At 41.4% G+C, this 21,706-nt stretch overlaps 1 protein-coding gene across 2 annotated transcripts in view; it reads left to right on the top strand.

The window, feature by feature from the left end:
- RAPSN (receptor associated protein of the synapse) overlaps positions 1-17,359 on the top strand; it is a 41,276-nt gene extending 23,917 nt beyond the window's left edge. For both annotated transcript variants that reach the window (XM_033927850.1, XM_033927849.1), the window contains exons 4-8: positions 8,486-8,584; positions 11,861-11,983; positions 13,760-13,813; positions 15,474-15,673; positions 16,173-17,359. In XM_033927850.1, coding sequence (XP_033783741.1) covers positions 8,486-8,584; positions 11,861-11,983; positions 13,760-13,813; positions 15,474-15,673; positions 16,173-16,245 — 549 coding nt within the window. In that variant the 3' untranslated portion in view covers positions 16,246-17,359. The remainder of the gene's footprint in view (positions 1-8,485; positions 8,585-11,860; positions 11,984-13,759; positions 13,814-15,473; positions 15,674-16,172) is intronic.
- Positions 17,360-21,706: the final 4,347 nt, after the last annotated feature.

The following is a 21,706-nucleotide window of genomic DNA, read 5'->3' as shown; positions in this document are numbered from 1 at the left end:
TGGGAATATAATGATATGTGATCGATGAGTTCTCGAGCAAAGAGCCCCTCCACACGGAAGACGCCACTACAGAAGCACACATCAGCCATACTCATCTCATTTTTTTTTTTTTTTTCCGGTTTGTAGTTTTTATCTTTAGAAGAGAGAACGTTTTTGCTTTTTCATTTATAGAAAGGGACTGTAAATTTTCATTCGATCGTCCTTTGTTCTTGCAAGTAAAGTTCTGATCTTCCAATTCCTCTTCTTTCTTCTTGTTTCCGCTGTAATACGTTGTCCTTATGGAAATAAATATAATTTATTTTCTTCGTGTATATAGTAATAAACGTACCAGCGCTAATTGGTTATGCAACCCTTAGACTCCATAGCACCACTAGTTCTTCCGGTACATGTGAAATATCCACTTCTCGTATTTCCTCCCGCACAGACTTTCGGGAATGTGAGTTTCCTAAGTTCATTAGGATTTTTGATCCTTTTCTGTTCTCTCTTCTAGGAACTTTTGAACAAATTAATAATCCTATAGATATGACCAGTGTATGACTCCGCAGCAACCTCCCCATAGGAAAAAACCTCCACCCGAAAAAACATCGCTCTCCATCATTAATCCCATATTCATCATATTCCCTTTACATCTATTCTTCCTGCTAACAACATTGCATATCTAAGTTGTGGGAATTAAGTAATGTTTCTATAAAATCATTCCCCAAAATAGCTACCTTCTTCTTGTCTCTCCATTTTTATATATTATATTGCACCCCCCACTACAACGCCCACATCCGCACACTACATCGAGCCACTTAATAAACTTCATATTTCATTATAGAATGTCTATTCCATACTAATTCTAAGCAAGAAAAACATTGAAATAGAATATATTTGAAGCTGAGTTAAAAACATTCTATATCGTTACTTTTTGAAATCGTATTAGCTTCCCCATATAAAACAATAATATCCTTTTCTAACAAAATAATACAATATAATATTTCAATATTTTTAAATAAAGAGTCCAAAGTTGCATCAAACAAAAATTAAGATGACATTGGCACTGCTTGATTTTGAATAAATTTATCCAACTTCTCTGCATCATCAAAAGTTAAAGTTTTATTTCCAATAGTAACCTTCATATTTGCAGGATACACTAAGCCAAATTTCGCACCCAATTCTCTTAATTTTGATCTTAATTCCAGCAGCTTTTTCCTTTTTATAGCTGTGCTTTTTGCGAAATCTGGAACAAAGTGAATATAAGCATCTTGATACTTCAGACCTTTATTTTGCTTTGCCAATTGAAATACTTCCATGACCTGCTGGTGTCGCAATAACTTAAAGATGAATGGTCTCGGTCCGTGTTGATTTTCTGCTCTTTTTAACGGCACTCTATGTGCCCTTTCCACCTCTATGGGGAACTTTGTTTTTAACGGAAGTAGTTTGGGTAGTAAATTTTCAATAAAAACAACCGAATTTCCTTTTTCTGCTCCTTCCGGTAAGCCAATCAAGCGGACATTACTTCTTCTTTCACGATTCGAATAATCTTCCAGCTCCTTAGTGAGTATTTCAATTTTTTTCCTGTCCGTTTGGCTATAGCATACTTCCTCCTCTACAATCAACATTCTTTCTTCTAAATTGTTTGATTTTATTTCCAGTAAATCCATCTTCTTGTTTAAAGTTGAAACTTCCTCCGATATATCCGTAACTTTTTTAGTTAACACTGAAAGCATTTCTTTAATTTCCTTCAGTTCTTTCATTACCTCTATATCTGCTATCTTTAAGCCTGTCTCCTGTTCAGGTTTCGCTCTCTTACTACTGCCAGACACCGCAGTCATTTTTGTTTTGTTTTCCTGACGCCATTCTCTTATTTTCTTTATTTACCATAAACCCTTTTTTAAAAAAAAAAAAATACTTTAATTTCTTACGACTTTTTAACACTTTCAAGGTCTTTTTCTACGGAGCACTCCTATTAGCCGACCTTCCTCATGCATGTCCAAGCCACGCCCCCATCATCTTTAAAATTAATTACAGCAGCCTGCAGAGGATCGCCGGTAGGCAAAATGATTTTATTTTCAATATAGTGATTGAAATGTCTCAGTTTTGAGAATTTATATCCTCTGTGTATATTGTCTGTATTTGAGAAATGAATGGAAAAAATTATATCACAATTAGTAAAGGGGATGGGATCTGGGGCAGAGCTTGTGTAGGCCTAGGGTGGTCTGTGGTTGGGGTTCTCAGTTGATATTTGTTAGACTTAGGGGGTACTTAGCTTGAAGTAGTTGAGAAACGCTGCTGTAGGCAATCAGTTGGCGCCAGTGCCTCTCCTTCTCTCTGGCCCTCTTCCCTGCTGGCGCCCCCTACTGGCGTCTCAGGGCCCATCTGGAGGGCCTCTGCACATGCACGGACATCGATGTGATGGTGTCACGCATATGCATGATGTCATCACGATGACGTCTGCGCACTTCTGGGTGCCTCAAGCCGTGGCCACTAACTTTAGTGTGCCCCAGCTCGAGAAAGTTTGAAAGACACTGGAATAGACCTAACTCACAGAACGACAAACATACAGGATAACATTTACTCCTAAATAAAATAATAATATTAAGATTTCACAGGACTGCTGACTGAGGACCCACAAATCATTAAAAAAACATGGGTTAGTTCAGATTGGATCGAATCTTGTCCGAACGCTTCTTTTAAAAAACAAACAAAACGTTTTTAACATTTTAAATGATTAGACACCTTGGACACCTTTTTATTACATAGGACTATATTTAATGTGGAGATGGGGAGGGATGTTATGTGATTTAATGGGTTTATTCCTGATGAATGGGATGGGTGGGGGAGGGGTCTTTTTTTATATGCATTTGACAATAATTGTTAGAATGTCAAGTGATTTGTACGAATTATTTGAATGAATTTTGTACACTTGTTGCAAGAGTTAAAACTGAATAAAGAATTAAAAAAAAAAAAAAAAAAGATGTGAATTTTTCCTCTAATCTTAACTCTCGGGGCAAATGATTCCATAAGTTTGGAACTGCAAAATAAAACGCTTTATTTCGCATAGACTCCCACCTTTAACCGAAGGGAGTGCCAACCTGTTATCCTGAATAGATCTCAAAGTTCTCGAAGGTGAATAAGGAATTAGAAATTAATGCAAGTAGTCGGGCTGTAGTGAGAACAAAACTCGATGCGCAAGAATTAAGGCTTTATTGTTTTGGTTTGAAACATTTTTATTAGGAAAGCAAACACACACAGTAACCAGAGAGAATGCATAGGGAGAGATACATCACAATTCAGTGCCCGACAAAGTAGTGAAATAGTTACACCACAAAGGAAAAACAGGCATAAGCCCCTGCGAGGCATAATAAACCAGGAAGCCCCCCCACCCACCCCCCAAAACAAGTCCCAGCTCCCAAAAGCATTAAAAAAAGGAACAAAAAACTTCAACCATTGGTTTGCACCCACATTTGTTATGAACCCCCCCCACCCCCAGACAAACACACAAACAAAAGGAATTAAGGCTTTAAATCAGATTCTATAGCGGACGGGCAACCAATTATATTGCAAATAGAGAGGGTGTAACCCTATCAAACTTTTCCTAAGAGCCCCAAACTTTTATTGCAGCATTTTGCATAGTTTGTAATCTTTTCAGATTCCTTTTAGATGTTCCCAAATATATGATGCTACAATAATCTAACTGAGATTATTAAAGCATGAAGAAGAGTGTGTAAGTATTTCTCTTGAAAAGGTCCCCAAAGGTTGCAGGATGGATCTTTGGACTATTCTGTTAATTTCTTCGCTCTCTGTGGGGAAGAATAGACTGTTAAGGCCTCCTTATTGTTTCCTCTTCAGGATAACACAGTAAAGAACTGGTTGCATGTAAAATATCAAGGTCCTGGACCAGTTGGGCCGCCGCGTGAGCGGACTGCTGGGCAAGATGGACCTCAGGTCTGACCCAGCAGAGGCATTGCTTATGTTCTTATGTTCTTATCTAAGCGGTTTTACAATCAGGTACTCAAGCTTTTTTCCCTATCTGTCCCGGTGGGCTCACAATCTATCTAATGTACCTGGGGCTATGGAGGACTGAGTGACTTGCCCAGGGTCACAACCCCAGTGTGTTAAGGCTGTAGCTCCAGCCACTGCACCACACACTCCTCCTAAAGCAATTTGAAAGATGACACAGCAGTGAAGGTTTTAAAGGACTGGCTGTGTGGACATTTCATGAATTTTAGATGGGGAGGGCTTCACTTGCACTGATTTTTGTATGTATGTATATATGAAATGTAATGAAGTTTGTGAACTGAATATATTTAAGATTATGGAGTGATTAGAGAATAAAACATTTACAAGTTTGAAAGTGTAGCTCCTTATGTATGGTGTATAAGTAATTTGATTAGAGCTATTGAATAACAATTGGTAAGTCCCGCTGATATACTGTGTATTCTAGAACCAAGAGAGAGTTCACTGCTCACGAGAGAACATTGCTTCTTATCTTGTGGCTTTCTAATTTCCTGAAGTAATAAATCTCTCATGAGGGACTTTATCAGATCTCTTTTTCCAAATCCATATACACTGGCCAGCTCAGTTGTACCCACAAGTTTATTTATAGCTCCAAAAAATTAAAATAGATTAGTGTGGCATGACTTCCTTTGCTTAATCCAAGCTGGCTCTTCTCCAGTAAGCCATATTTATCCACATGGCCCTGTCATATTATTTTTAAGAATAGTTTCTACCATTTTCCCCGGCAACAAAATCCAAATAGCGCCAGAAGGTTCCATAAAGGAAATGAAGCAGCAAAACAGCAAAACGATTGTGGAACAGAAGATCAGATGTACCAGGCTGTAGTTTAATAAGCATCCAAATAACGTATAAGCAATAATCCTAAAAACAATCCATAAAGGGTGTGTACGGTCACAAGTGACCCACAAGCTAAAACCCAAATAATGTATATAATACAAATGACCCAACACGGGCCTTATTTCGGCAAAATGAAATTCCTTCCTCAGGGGTATTATAAAGGTCCTTCGCTGTCTTAAATATAAAAACTTGAAAGTCACAAAGAAGCCAAGCACAGTCAAACCTCGGTGTGCGAGGAACGCGGTGTGCAAGTGTTCTGCAAGACGAGCAAAACATTCCCGCAAATCTAACCTCGCAAAATGAGCGCCGTCCCGATAAATGAGCACTCAGCTCCTGAATTAAGCCGACCGCCGTCCCGATAAATGATCTGGTACGTGTGCATCACGTGTAAGCACGCACAACGTTGATGAGTGCTGTGCTGCGCTCATTGAAGTTGTGCGTGCTTATACATGATGTACACTTAAACAATCGTTTATCAGGACGGCTTACTTCGGGAGCTGAGAGCCCGGCAGCGGGACCTGAACTTGAGCTAGCTGAAGGCAGAGACATTGCTCTGAAGCGGGAGAGCAGCTGTACGGGGACCCTGAGGGTTGCCAGTGCCTGGCCACCTGAAGGAAGTCACCCTGCTGAAGGGGCTGTGGCACCCGGGCATCATCCACTCCTGGGCCACCATAGCAAACCTTTTCATTTGTAGAATGAATCGTCTGAGTTTCCTTTATTGTCTATACGAGTGCATCTGGAATACTGTGTCCAGTTCTGGTCACCGTACCTCAAGAAGGACATGGCAGTACTTGAGGGAGTCCAGAGAAGAGCAACTAAGCTAATAAAGGGTATGGAAAACCTCTCATATATTGACAGATTGAAAAACCTGGGGCTGTTCTCCCTGGAGAAGCGGAGACTTAGGGGAGACATGATAGAAACCTTCAAGATCCTGAAAGGCATAGAAAAAGTAGACAGGGACAGATTTTTCAAACTAAGGGGAACCACAAGTACAAGGGGGCACTCGGAGAAATTGAAAGGGGACAGGTTTAGAACAAACGCTAGGAAGTTCTTTTTCACCCAGAGGGTGGTGGATACATGGAACGCGCTTCCGGAAGCTGTGATAGGCAGGAGCACGTTACAGGGCTTCAAAGAAGATTTGGATAGGTTCCTAGAGGACAAAGGGATTGAGGGGTACAGATAGGAGTAGAAGTAGGTTATAGGGATAGGAGTAAGAGGTAAGTTATAGAAATAGGCAGGGACCACTACTCAGGCAATAGGCCTGATGGGCCGCCTCGGGAGCGGACCGCTGGGCGAGATGGACCGCTGGTCTGCCTCAGCGGAGGCAACTTCTTATGTTCTTATTATGAGAATGCTTCCGGAACGAATTATGCTCGTAAACCAAGGTACCACTGTAGTTTAAGAGGCTACAAATGAACACAGCACACAAGCCTCCAATCTCTCCTGGAGTGCTTTTCTGAAAACTGACATTATACCCTTGGTGCTTAGGCACAGTGGCATATTTTAACGCTAGTTCCAAATTACCTGGAGCAAGTCTATAATTTCTTCAGAAATCTGTTCCCTCTGGATTGCCATTATTGAGCTTGTCGGATTGTATGAGTACTTCTTTCAGGTGCAGATTTATTTGCTTAAGTCTCTCTAAATCATTACCTGTCAGCGATCCCCCTCTTTTACGAAACCACACTAGCGGTTTTTAGTGCAGAGAGCCGCGCTGCCCGACGCTCATAGGAACTTTATGAGCGCGGGTCATTCAGCGCTAAAAACTGCTAGCGCAGTTTCGTAGAAGAGGGGGAATGTTTCTAATTCATTTATCTCCTCAACATCCTCTAGAGTGAAGACCTGTGGCTTTATACTTCTGGCCACTTGTTTTACTATCATTTAATGCTGCAGCAACTCCTTTACAAGCTTCTTGCTTCTGATATACTTGAAGCAGTTTATGTTACTGTTGTTAGCCTTTGGCAAGTTTCAGTTCAAATTCTCTCTGTACCCGCCTTAGTAACATTTTATATCTAAATTCCCTATCTTCCTTTTTAGGTTTTGCCTTCCATTTTTAAAGAATGCCTTTTTGGTTATGCTTGCACTCATTTTAAACTTCTGGGATACATTTTATAGTTTTAAACAATTTTTAAGGTCTAGAGTCCAAAGTAGTAAATCATATGAGGTTGATTTCCAAAGTGTGGACAATGAACACATAACTTGTTTACTTCTAAAATTTCAGTGCTTAATTCAAATAAAATCAGAGCATTTAACTCACTAAATAGCCAGATTATATGTGTTTAAAAAGGGGTTTGTATTGGGCCAGGGCAAACATGGTGCTGGCACTTATATGTTTAGCAGTATTCAGCTGCTAAATGGATAAGTTATGCATTTATGCTTACTAAATAGCAGGCCTAATTTTAAACGTATATTAATGAATGCAGTTGCATGTCATCCATATATTCATGGCTACTAGTTAAATGGATAGCTTTCTGGACCTTTTGAATATTGGACCTTTATACTGAGTACTGGACTTATATTTCTTCATAAAGGTGGTAAATAAATTGCAATAAATATAAAGAAAGACCCAATTTTCAAAGGGGCTGGATAAAGTTAAGTTAGCTCTTAGGCATTGGTGGAATGAGGCCTTATGACATCACAATCTCAGCTCTGGAATGTTGCTCCTCTTTGGGGTTCTGCCAGGTACTTGGGACCCTGGTTGGCCACTGTTGGAAACAGGATACTGGGCTTGATGGACCTTCAGTCTGTCCCAGTATAGCAGTTTTTATGTGAGCCAAGTATAGGACAATCAAGCCATTGTGACATCACTGCTGAGGCCGAGTTTTCAGCCTTCATGTCTCTGAGCAGAGTTCTAAACAAAAATTAGTTCCTTAAGTGTATTGATGAACTAGTGGTGACTTTATTTTTGTTCTACTGACCTCTTGAGTCACTCGATAGTAATTTTGATTTGAATAAGTTACCCCTGCATATCTTTTTTGACTGAGGTTGATTCTTAGGCATTGTTGGAATGAGGCATTATGACATCACAATCTCAGCTCTGGAATGTTGCTACTCTTTGGGTTTCTGCCAGGTACTTGGGACCCGGGTTGGCCACTGTTGGAAACAGGATACTGGGCTTGATGGACCTGTCTCAGTATGGCAATTCTTATGACTGTGGCACCCTGAGCACCCATGATCCAGTAGCTCCCCCTCTATCTCGTCTCCTCCCCCAATGCTGGTGATAAAGGGTGCCATAATCCTGAATCCCAATTTGGCATCTCTTGCTCCCCATCTGCAGAGGAGAGGAAAGAGAGAGATGCCGGACTGAGATTTTGACACCCTTGGGCTAGGGCCTCACCTGGAACATAGCTTGAGCTGGACCTGCATACATCTCTCATGGCTATACCTTGTGTGGAATTTTGCATTATGAAATTTAGACATGCATGTTATAGAATAGGGCAGATCTCTGTAATCCTAATTACTGCCAATCAAGCGCTTGTTAACACCAATTATCAAATGTTAGTGCCTAATTAGCTCATTAGCTTACGCATGGTTTTGCAATCCATGTCCAAATTTGTTCATCCTGTACAGAATGTCAGAGTAATATACTAGCTCTCAAAGGCCTTTGGAGGATTTGTTTCTTATATTGGATTTTGGCATTTAATTACAGGAGTCGATGAAGATTGCATTGCAGCATGGTGACCGGCCACTGCAGGCGCTTTGTCTCCTCTGCTTTGCTGACATCCACCGGAGCCATAATGACCCTGAGGTAGAAATATATAATTGTTTGAAGGGCAGGGGGTAGGTGCTCTGAATGACACCATGGAAGCAAAGTCTTTTTCCTTGTAGCTATAGGGAAAACTCATATCAAAGCACAAAAAAGACATCCTAATGGAAAGGACAATATCAGCCCCATAATACTTGAAGATACAGATTGACAGGAAGTTGCCCTTAAACCCTCACACTTTTACATCCCCCCCACACTAATTCAGGGGCAATGTTAGGAAATTCTACTTTACGGAGAGGGTGATGGATGCCTGGAATGCGCTCCTGAGAGAGGTGGTGGAGAGTAAAACTGTGACTGAGTTCAAAGAAGCGTGGGATGAACACAGAAGATTTAGAATCAGAAAATAATATTAAAAATTGAACTAGGCCAGTTACTGGGCAGACTTGTACGGTCTGTGTCTGTGCATGGCCGTTTGGAGGAGGATGGGCAGGGGAGGGCTTCAATGGCTGGGAGGGTGTAGATGGGCTGGAGTAAGTCTTAACAGAGATTTCGGCAGTTGGAACCCAAGCACAGTACCGGGTAAAGCTTTGGATTCTCGCCCAGAAATAGCTAAGAAGAAAAAAAAAAAAAAAAAAATTTAAATTGAATCAGGTTGGGCAGACTGGATGGACCATTCGGGTCTTTATCTGCCGTCATCTACTATGTTACTATGTAGGGTTGCCAGATTTTGCTTTTGGAAAATCCGGACCCCTATCCCTGTCCCCAAGCCCACACTGGCCCTGCCCCCTGCTTCCTGCTCTTGTCGGGCAGGGAGGAAGTCCGCGCATGCCTGGCCGTCACGGCACGATATCACGGCGCACGCACGTGTGCACGTGACATCATCACGTGGCGGCCATGCGTGCGTGGACTTCCTCCCTGGCCGACACGGGTTTTGAAAAGCCATCCGGAACCCCGGATATGTCCTCAAAAGAAAGACATGTCCGAGGAAATCCGTCTGGTAACCCTACCACTAACGAATCGCAGCAAGTTGTCTACTGCTGTGGTTCGTTACCACAGCAACCTCTACTTCCCCCTTTCTCTACTGGATTCTGCCCTATCTGTCCTCACTCTGCCGTATCTCGCTGGAGATATCTGATTGGATACCGTTGATATCTTGACTTTTAATTCAGAGAATGTAATATCAAAGAATCTCAGAAGATATATTATTTCATCAAGTGTAAGATACTGTAAATGAGTGCAAAGCATTATATTTCATTTCTTCGTCACTCTGGTCACTTCCTGCTGGAGACTGAAACAAACCTGTCCGAGACCATCCTTAACACATTTATATTATTCATTTATTTGTCCCATCTGAAGTGAGTGACGCTGTTTATGCAGCAAATATTTAATAAACAGGGATTGAGCACCTGAAGAAAGACTCTTAGGCATAGGGATGTGCTGGCTAGTGGGAGTGTCAAGATTAGAGATGCTTCTGGGTTGTAAAGCCCTAGTGCAAAACTGATTATGTAAAGAATTTAAAACCTGATATAAACAACAAGCTTTGTGAGTGATATGGGATATTTATGACTTGTGTAGTTTTGAATGGCTGCACAGCAGGGAGAGCTCAGAACAGTTTACTTGAATTTTATTCAGGTACTCAAGTATTTTTCCTTGTCTGTCCCAGTGGGCTCAAAATCTATCTAATGTACCTGGGTCACAAGGAGCAGCGTGGGTTTTGAACCCACAACCTCAGGGCGCTAAGGCTGTAGCTTTAACCACTGTGCCACACTCTCCCCCTAAATACTTAGTCCAGTGATTTTCCACTTTTTTCACTCCATATTTTTCGGACGGACTGAAAAACGTGGAAAATCACTGGAGACGGCCCCCAACTTTGTTGGTTGCGATGAGAGCAGTTCAGCGGCCCCTCGTATAGGGCTAATAGATTTTCTAACATCCCTCTAAAAGAACAAAGTTGGAGCTCTGTATTCTGGGGAAGTGTATGTGCAAATAAGAGCATCGTTTTCTAAAGCTTTTACAACTACCGATGCATGCAAAGGATTATGTGCCTGGAAAGAGTGTACCTGCTCTTACTTGATTTGCAGTAGGTATTCCTAGGAGTGAAGTTTGGGTGGAAAGGAGGCGGAGTTGCGATGCATGCATATATAAAACACAGGTACACACACATTTATACCTTTTTTGATATTTGCATGTTGTTGTGATTGGTTCTAGAAGCCTATTTTATAAATGCACATAAGCACTGATATTACCCTTATAAAGTACCAAAATCAACACCAACTTCCACCCCAGAAGTAAGTATATAACGATACTCTTCAAAATGACACTTCCTCATCAACATAATACCATCGACAACTGTTAATGAATTTTAATTTTGTTCTTAGATATTGAAATTGGTTACACAAAAGACAGAGGAGTATAATACCCCCAGCTTGGAACGTCATCACATTAGACGATTAAGCTTATTACTGTTTTTTGGATAATTATGAAAGTAACAGCACAAAATGATTCATTTTTAAAAATTAAGGGACTAGTGATTAGAATTATTGAAAGCTGGTAGTGAAACTTGTGAATAGGTTTCATAGCCTCATTTATGAAGGTCCCACAAAACAAAATAAAAACTAATGAACAGTTGTTGTTGATAGTATTATATTCATGAGACATTATTGCCTTTATAAAGTAACAATAACACAAACTGTTCAAAATTACATTTTTATAGAATAAAACAAATGAAAATGCTTCCTAATAAACCCTATAGATTCAATAACATTATAAATTCAAAAATGAAAGCAGCAACTTCAAAAAGTGTACAAACAAAAAAAATTGACTCTCTGAGACCACAGAAGAGTAAAAGTCCAAAACAAAAGAGACTCTGGAGTCCGATGTTGCTCATGTAGGCTTTATTACCGGTAGAACAAGGAGATAATCCTCAATTTTAAAAGCACTGAAGTATATCTACAATTTTGATTGATGAAGAGGATTCTTTTATATTTTACCCCCTCCCCTTTTACTATGCCGTGGTAGAGGTTTCTACCATGGCTCGGAGCACTAAATGCTCTGATGCTACTACGACACTCATAGAATTCCTATGAGCATCGGAGTAGTATTAAAGCATTTAGCACCTTGTAATAAAATCAGGCCCTGTAGACACATGTAAGGAAAATGAGACAGCACTGACTTTCATCACTAACTATACATTGTGAACAGCTGAAAAAGATAACAGACTTACTCTTTCAAATCCGCCCTCTCCCATCTGTACAAGAAAGAAAATGTACAGGGATCCAGCCGAGAGGCTGTAACTTTTCTTTCTCTTTCCCACTACAGAAAGCATTTCCACGCTACGATTCTTCCATGAGTATCATGACAGAGATCGGGAACCGCCTGGGACAGATCCAAGCAATGCTAGGAATGGCTAAATGCTGCCTGATCCAGAAGGAGCAAGACAAGGCGAGTCAAGAAGGAGGGGCTGAAGCTACAAGTGGATTGATTTTTCACTGTCAAAAATGACAGAGACTAGGGGACACTCGATGAAGTTACAGGGAAATACTTTTAAAACCAATTGGAGGAAATATTTTTTCACTCAGAGAATAGTTAAGCTCTGGAACGCGTTGCCAGAGGATGTGGTAAGAGCAGATAGTGTTGCTGGTTTTAAGAAGGGTTTGGACAATTTCTTGGAGGAAAAGTCCATAGTCTGTTATTCAGAAAGAAATGGGGGAAGCTTCTGCTTGCTCTGGATCGGTAGCATGGAATGTTGTTACTAGTTAGGATTCCAGAATCTTGCAATTCTTTGAGAGTCTGCATGGAATCTTGATACTCTTTGGGGTTCTAGAATCTTTTGTTACTCTTTGGGATTCTGGAATGTTGCTACTCCTTAGGTTTTGACCAGGTACTAGTGACCTGGATTGGCCACCGTGAGGACGGGCTTCTGGGCTTGATGGACTATTGGTCTGATCTAGTAAGGCTATTCTTATATTCTTAATACCTTTCTTTCCCACCCACCCATCCTAGCAAGTGGTCCTCACTTTCTTTCTCCTAGTTGAACCATCATGTGGAGAGGGAGCCAGGATGGCCTAACTGATATTGAGCTCTTTCTCTACAGTGGTCATCGCAGTAGCCTGCTTCTAGTTGATGTGTATGATATGTGGCTGAAGCTTGTGCAAATGTGTAGCTTAGAACAGTGATGAGCAAACCTTAGCTGTCTACACCCTTCCAGTCATTCAATTGGTCGAGGCCCCCTCAATCTGAGTTAACTCATTCTTGGTGGATAACATGACATAATTAAAATAAAATGTTTCCTTTTGTTGGAGCTAAGATCACTGATTCTATTTGTAATAATTTATTTGGGGAAAGAAAAGAACATCTTGTGAGCAACTCGTATTCATTCTGTCTACCACATCCTGGTCTCTTTAATGAGAAGGTGTGCTAGAAATAACTTATGTGTTATGTAGCATTTCCTTGTTGCTGGTTACATGATATGCTCCCATTGCCCTTATTTCCTTTTCCTTCTCATTCTTCTTGGTGCAAATATCTCACCAAAGTACAAACTACCATAAGAAGTGCACTGGGGAATCTGACATTTTCACAAATGAGAGAGTTTCTTCCGTCTCATTCTCCTTCTTCCTTTTCCTTTCATCCCCACAGTGGTGTTGTGAGGGTGGGAGGCACCCAGGACGATGGCACTACCCCCCCCCCCGCTCCTTCCTTGCCTTCCTGCCATGCATGCTCACCCCTTCCCTTCCCCATTCCTCTTTAATTTTGCCTATGCAAATTGCATTCCCTACCTGCTGTCCACGCCGGCCTCGGTTCTCTCTCTGATGTCACTTTCTGCTCCTGTGATGACCAGGAAGTGACTTCAGAGGGTGAGCCAAGGCCAGTGCGAGCAGCAGATTGATGCTGCTGCTCACACTGGTGAAGAGTTAGAGGCACCGGGGGGGGGGGGGTGGGGGGGGAGGAGGGAAGGCAAGGCACACATGCAGCGGGGGAGTGGTGGGGAAGGACCAGGAGGTAGAGGAGGAGAGATGCTGGTGCCCCCACAAGATGGTACATAGGGCAGTCCATGCCCACCCCCTTACTATGCCAGTGCACCCCTATGTACTGCCTTCCATTTCCAGCTTTACCATTCATTCCTTTTAGAAATTTGAAGGGGAGGGAGAGATGCCAGAATAATGTTTAGGCTTTCCTCTGCCTCTGTGCCTCTATATCATGATATTCTTCTCTTCCTAGGCTCTAGGCATAGTGCAGAAGGCCCAGGAGCTGGCAGAAGCAGTTGGAAACAAGGTAAGAACCCTGTATTATAGGAAAAGCTAAAGAGGCTAGGATTCTTCAGCTTGGAGATGGCTTGAGGGAAGATATGTTAGAAGTCTATAAAATACTGAGCAGGGGCACACAATGAAACTATTAAGTAGTAAATTTAAAACAAATCAGAGAAAATAATTCTTCATGCAACATGGAATTAAAATCTGAAATTAATTTCCAAAGAATGTGGTAGTGGTAGTTAGCTTAGCAAAGTTTAAAAAAAAAGTTTTCTACTACTTTCTAAAAGAAAAGTCCATAAGCAGTGGTCCACCTCGGGTGCAGGGAGCTCAGAGGTAATGGAGAGCTCGTGGGTCTGCAGTCCTCCTATGCTCAGTAGTCAGCTCTGCCAGCCCACACCCCCTCCGACATGAATTTCCTGTTCCGGAGCAAGGGACCGCAGATCCATGACTGCTCCAGCACCCCCAAGCTGCCTGGATAAGGGGGGGGGGATACTCCAGCTAGAGGAGGGGGTGCTCTGCCAAGGGTTATTGCCCCTCCAGCTATGCTACTGTCCAATATTAAGATAGACTTGGAAAAATCCCCTGTTTATTTCCAGAATAAGCAAAGTAAGCTCTATTTTACTGTTATGGGATTTTGCCAGGTAATTGTGACCTGAATTGGCCACTGTTGGACACAGGATACTGGGCTTGATGGACCTTTGGTCTGTCCCAGGATGTCAATGCTTATATTCTTATCTGATTGATAGTCTTCAACTCTCTATGTTTATTAAATTGTCTTGAGAGTTTGTGCCATTATACAGTCGATGTGGGACAATGGGAAAGTATGATATAATTCAAAATATCAGCCAATGATATGATTTTGAGCTCCAGTACAGCATAGTTTCTCTAGACAGCTAGGGCTGTCTTCTATGCTTGTTGAGCCTCTGAGGCTGGTTTGAGTAATATTTTCCTATCAATGTGGTGTTTCTGCGTCAGGCACGGTACTGCTATATTATCTGTACTGTTTTCACACTAAATTTTTGATAATTGATTTTCTAAAGTGTTGTCGGAAGCATAAAAAGTATAAACATGAAGAACGCTAAACTATCTTTTTCTCTTCATTAAAATATTGGTTGAGCATAGAGCAGACAAGGAGTCTATATTGCTACACAGTATAAACATTTTTTCTGGAAGTGAGAAAGGAGGAGGCAGCTATTGTGCGTCCAAGGGGGCTGATGAGGACCTGCGCTCCCAGTTATGTACACAGAAGGAGGGATGAGGGAGCAGTGTTCCCTGCTATTGTGTAAAACAGGAGAAATATGGAAGAACTGTGTCCCCCAATATTGTGTACACAGAGGGAGAGATGGGGGAAGTCGTGTTCCTAGATATAGTGTCCTGTTATGGAGGAGCTGGCAAGGCACCATTGCATACATGTAGATCAATGTGTGGATTTGTTCATGGATAGGTTAGCAAACAGTGTCATACGGAAATTCATTCTACCCTCTTTCAGTAATTCCTGTGATATGTTCTTTTTCTTTCATAAATCCTTTCTACTTATATTCACACTTGCTTCATTTTTATCCTTTTTCTTTTGTCCAACCTCCCTCTCCCTTTCATGCTCTTCTTCTTTCTTTGTTTCTTTATCCATGTTCCCTTTTCTTCTTCCTTGACCTCTTTCTCCAACCCTTTCCCCTTCTCCTCAGCTCAGCATGTTGAAGATTCACTGTCTGAGCGAGGGGATCTACCGCACAAAGGAGCAGCAGCAGGAGCTCCGCGCACACGTGGTGCGGTTTCACGAGTGTGTAGAAGAGATGGAGTTATATTGTGGAATGTGTGGCGAGTCCATCGGGGAGAAGAACAACCAGCTCCAGGCTCTGCCCTGTTCTCATTTCTTCCATCTGAAGTAGGTTTATTGTTTGTTTAAAGCTTTTATACCGCTAACTAATGACTATGAAACCAATTCAGAGCAGTTTACATGAGCAGCTTTGATGGATATATGTACATTAACATCAGTACATAAGTTATAATATATGAGCTATAGACAGAGTAACACTGCCTTGCTGGAGTTATGACAAAAGAGCTTAGTAATGGTGTTACATACAGAATTAGATTGTTTCTGAAATGTCCATTATACATACACTTCTCCCTCGTCATTCGCAGGGGATACGGGCTCAGCCGGACCGCGAATGCCGAAAAACCGTGATTATCTGGCTCTGACCCACCCCCACCTCCCTGCCGCCTTCCCGGCCTTACCTGGTGGTCTAGAGGGCTTTCGGGGCAGGAGCGATCTTCCTACGCTCCTGCCCCGTGCAGATCGCCATCAGGAAATGGCTGTAGGGAGTTCCCGACGTCTATACCATATATTCAGGAATCCACACAAGCAGTTATGTTTTCTTTTGCAGGTGCCTCCATACCAATGGGACACGTGGCTGTCCAAACTGTCGCCGCTCCTCTGTGAAACCAGGCTTTGTGTGACTGTTAATTTACAAGGCCCCTTCTGGCGAGAGAGCAGTGTTTCTGATTCCGGGTCATGTGGACAGCAGTCAGCAAAGTGCAAGATGTGTCTAGGAGGAGCATACTTGAACGAAAGGGTCAGTCCTCTCATGGACAGGAGAGCCCTTCATGCCATTGGATGAGGGGACCCTGCCCACACAGGAGCAAGTGGTCATGAATTCCTTCACTGCAAACATCGCACCAGTTTTTTGATGCAGGAAATCTCAGCTAGCAGCGAAGTCTGAGACATATACGCTTGGTTATCACACCACAGAAAACCAATTATCACCACGCTGTATCTCCCCCAGTTCCTTTTCTTTTTGTACAGAATCTTATGAAACGTGTCCCAAAAACGTATGTCCATGCCGTTCATTACAATTAGAAGAACTTGGGACTAAAAGTGTACATAGTGTTTTGGGAGATGGCCCTGGTGAGTTGGCTTTGGAAACAGCACATTCCCGTGGTGCAATCGCAGGCACCCTGAGCAAGCTGATTCTTGTATTCTACAGCATCTCATTGCCTTTACAGGAAACTCAGCATTATCCTATCTTCTCATGTACAGAATTGGTATTTAGACTGTATAAAGTCAAAATGCCATCATTTTACTTATTTTTACTCTATTGGTTTGTTTTATTCTTTTTTACTTCAGATTATATATAGAAGACATGCTTTATTATTGCTTATGTGTGATATGTTTCCCTATGATGTGTGTGCAGCATGCCTATTTTGAGCTGAACTTTATTTAAGGAACGAGGTATTTAAGTGCAACATAACTTTTAAGGGCATCTCTGCACACATCTTGACGGTGGCTGAGGAAGGACTTTCTGTAGTGCAAAAATTGCTGTAATTTTGGCTAGATGTTTCCCAACTGAAGAGTCTGAGATATTCTCATTGAAACAAAACTTTGAGAAATGCCTTCCGTGTGTACAAATGCATAGTGATTTTTATATGTCTGTCTCCATTTTTGAGATAATTCTACAACTGTGTGCCTATATATAGGTGCTCAGAGGCAAATTCAGTTTATTTGATATAATGCACATATTACAAAAATCTATGCAGTTTACAAATTCAAATAAATAAGAAGATTATGGGAGAAAGGATCAGTGAGTTATGAAACAAGGCAACGCAGCAACAGGACAGAACCATACAGAATACTATATAGGTGCATGGAGGGGCATAATCAAAACATATGTCTAAGTCTGATTTGGGTGTATGGCGCTAGACGTTCATAGTTAGCAGTGGGAAAATGCCCATTTTTGAAAAATACACCTAGAATATTTTTTTCCTCGAAAATCATCTATCCGAACGTCCAGGCTATTGTTTGTCCAGACCCCCAGGATGTCTATCGTTATACACATTTTCGACCAAAATTTTGTCCAAGTCCCAAATGCCCAGAACAAGACCATTTGGATATAGGAGGGGCCAATCTTGTAATGGACTGGCTACCTAGACATTGCAACAGAGCAGTGGGGCACCTTACAGGGCAACTTCACAAAAAGGGTGCCAGATAAACATCTCACCATAACTCCCTTCTAGGTTATGGTGAGCCCCCCAAAACACTCCCAAAAACCACTAGACCCACCTGTCTACAACCCCAATCGCCCTTATGGTAGTAGAGTAGGGTTTTGGTGGATGCACATGTTCCACCATAAATGTAGTGGATAGAGTGGCTTATGGGCCTGGGTCCTCCTCTCTATGGTACACTAGTCCAACCCCGGAAAGTCAGTTTGATTAGCGGCACCTGGACGGACCTGTCTTTTAGTTTGCCGAAGTGCCATCTAGGGCGGGTTTTTAGACATGGTTAAGTTCTGATTATGAGCCCCTTAGGCACCTATGTGCAAGCACTTCTGCCAGCCATAGAGCTGTATTTAAGTGTCAGTGATACAACACATACATAATGTACATATAAATCTGTCCTACTCAGACTCCGCCTAGGTGTACTCCCATCCATGTAAGATACGCACATATTTACAGAAGTGCACATAGGTGTGTATGCTTGCACATACATGCAAATATTCTGAACATTTATGCACAAATTCTTCTATGTGGAGTGGAGGAGGAGCGTAATGGTTAACGCAGCAGCCTGAGAATCTGGGGAACTGGGTTTTTGATTCCCACTGCAGCTCCTTGTAACTTTGGGCAGGTCACTTAACCCTCCTTTGTCCCTAGTACAAAATAAGGTCCTATACATAATGTGTAAACTATTTTGATTGTAACCACATAAAGGCAGTATATCAAATGCCATCCCCTTTCCTTTATATTAGAGAATTATCACTTTTGTGTCTCTACATGTCTATATTCACAGAAGCATATGACAGTTTGTGTCTCCCACAAGGTCAATTTCACCCTCCAAGGATTCAAGACAAAGTTAGACAAATTTCTGCTGAACAGGAACGTACGCTGGTGGGGCTATTCTCAGTTAGGGTGCTGGTCTTGGACCAGAGGGCCGCGCGTGAGCGGACTGCTGGGCATGATGGACCACTGGTCTGACTTAGCAGTGGCAATTGTTATGTTCTTATGTAAGTGGGTTAGTTTGCGCATACCCTGACACTTTTGTGTCTCTGTATGTATATGTACTATATGTTTGTACAAAATGATGAGTATACTGTGAATGACCATGCATTGAATGTGTGCTTAGGCAGCAAGGTTGTTTAAGATACTACTCTATGCAAAAAAAATCCATCATGGCTGTATCAAAAATAAGCAATCCAAAACACCAGGTTTCAAGAGGAAGAAATCTTTCTCTTGTTTGTCTTCAATTGGTAGGCATAAAACCAGCAACTGTCTTTTCTCATCCTGCTAATCCAGGTTCCTCTTTCTGAAACCATATAAAGTCTTGGCCAAGCTGAGATGCACAGGCTTTCCCCAGGGCCAGTTGTGTTTTCAAGATATCTGTAACGAGTTAAGAATCGACGAAAAGCCTTCAAGCCAGTGGCCAGTCCGGGTCTCAAGTACCCAGCAGATTTCAAAAGACTGATCTACTTCTCATAGCTCATTCCTAGGGATGACTAATGGCTCTCCAAAGTCTACCTGCCTAACCATTTTTTAAATGAACATTTCCTCTAGGAACTTGTCCAAGCCTCTTTTGAATCCTGTTCTGTTAGTTGCTTTGACCACAGCATCTGGCAACATTTTCCACAGCTTAATTATATACTGCGTGAAAAAAGACTTTATGATTTGTTTTAAATCTGCTGGTCAATTAGGGGTTGTTATTTTTGTGTTTTTTGAAAGGTTGAACTGTTCCCTATTTAACTATTCCATCCCAATCATGATTGTATAACCTATCATATCCCCTCATCATAAGCGACGGAACACTGTTTGGTTTGGGGGGCCCAGGAGCACTGCCCTAGCCCCAGCAGAATCCTGCGGCAAGGCCCGTCACCAGCTCCTGACTTCACCTCTTACTTATTCCTGGTGTTTACAAAAAGGATATAGTGGAAGTACAAAAAGTTCAGAAAGGGGTGATAAAAGTGATAAAGGGGATAGAACAATTCCTTTATGAAGAAAATTTAAACAGGTTAGGACTCATCAGCATAGAGAAAAGGCAACCATGAGGGGCATATCCGCTAATTTGATTCAGGAAGTGATGTAAGATGCCCTGAACAAAACCTCGGGGAAGGATCTCTTTATGATTCTTAAAAAAACGTTGAATTCTTTCACTCTGGCCGGCATTATGGACAGTGGTAAAAAGTATTAACCTCTTTGGTCCTGATGAAGCTCTCTTGTTATATTTGAGAGCGAAACGTAGATCTTCCGTCGTGTTATGCCCAGAGGGCTGGGTATATAAATATACACCTGAGCTAAGTACCATTTTGGCTAATTATTAAATTGAAATAATTAAATAATAAAACAATTAATTTAAGAATGTGAAAAAAGTAAAGAAAATTTACATATATATTAAATTGAATAATCAAAGACGTACGGACCGATGATAGCTCGCAAAATAATTGGGAGCCAAGATGAGTTCTACTAGCTCACAATTGCGTGCACACGAGATCCTAAGTAGTTAATTCAATTTAAATATATGAGTTTTTGGATCTAGCATAAGCCTGTTTTTTGAAAGGTAGTAGTGTGTTCCACAAGTTTCTGGAGTGACATCCCAAAAATTATTTGCAATTTTTCCCTATTCGCGGGCCGACTCTTCATCTAACCCTTGCAAATATGGAGGGTGAGCTATAGTGAGGCGAGAGAAATAGATTCCATGATTTTGATGTGATAAGATGATTTCTGCAGTATCACCAGACCATCACTCATGTGACCAGTTCTCGATAGGGTGATCTTGCATTGGTATTCATGTTTCAGTTAGGAATAGAAAGCCAGGTTGTAAATATTTTATAATTTCAGTCTTGTTGACCACTGATCTCGCGTTAACATATCCACATGGGGTTGACTCAGTCAGGGTTCAAAACGTGATCACTCGCTCTGCTCCTCATAAACTAAAACTAAACTAAACCTTAAGTTTGTATACCACGCCATCTCCGCAAGCGTAGAGCTCGGCACGGTTTACAGAATTAGGATAGAAAGGAACTCCAGAAGAAGAGAGGTTATAGAAAGGAACTAAGAGGGTAGAGAGGGGCCAGGGTACCAGAGAGCGGGAGGTGTTAGATTTTTGAAAAGAGCCAAGTTTTCAGGTGTTTGCAGAAGAATTGGAGGGAGTTTGAATTTCTGAGCGGGGATGTGAGGTTGTTCCAGAGTTCTGTGATTCTAAAGGGGAGAGATGTTCCTAGTTTTCCTGCGCGGGATATACCTTTTGTAGAGGGGAATGATAGTTTCAGTTTTTGGGAGGATCTGGAGGAGTTAGGGTTTAAGGAGTTCCAAAGGAGTGGAATAAAATCCAGTATTAATTTTTTCATATTTTTTCTCTTTCTATATGTTCTGTTTTTAAAATTTTTTCTCTCATACTCTCTTTCTATTCTTCAACCCTTATACTGATCCCAAATCCTTCTTATTTCAGCCCTAGAAAGAATCACAACCCACAATCACCAGCAGTTCATCACTATTTCAACATTTGCCTGTTTGTCATATCAAAAAAATCAACAGGACTTACCTTGAGTACTTTCTATCCAATCATCCTTGTATTTTCAATTAACTACTTTGTGAATCTTCTGCCATTCCTATCCTCATGTCTCTTATGTTCTGGTTCCTCTATCACTGCGCTTAGGGCACTAAACACAGTGGCATACTAAACCGTCTATTTTGGGGGGTAAAGAAGACTCCTCTTTGATAACAGAAAAAGATGTTTAATAATGAATTACTCAAGCAAAGCACATTTTTATATAGATATAGATATCTATATATCTATATCTATATATATCATACTAAACCTTATTTCCAAAAGGTTAAGAAAATAAAATGAGAAACCCTACTTGTAATGGCTGTAGTTCAGAGCAAGTGGCCATGTCTGATGCACAGTCTTGACATCATTGTGATATCATCAATATGC

The sequence above is a fragment of the Geotrypetes seraphini genome, chromosome 19 (genome assembly GCF_902459505.1).
Source record: "Geotrypetes seraphini chromosome 19, aGeoSer1.1, whole genome shotgun sequence".
In the NCBI taxonomy this organism is placed as follows: domain Eukaryota; kingdom Metazoa; phylum Chordata; class Amphibia; order Gymnophiona; family Dermophiidae; genus Geotrypetes; species Geotrypetes seraphini.
Note: the sequence above shows the minus strand (reverse complement) of the source record. Positions and strands in the feature narration are given on the sequence as shown.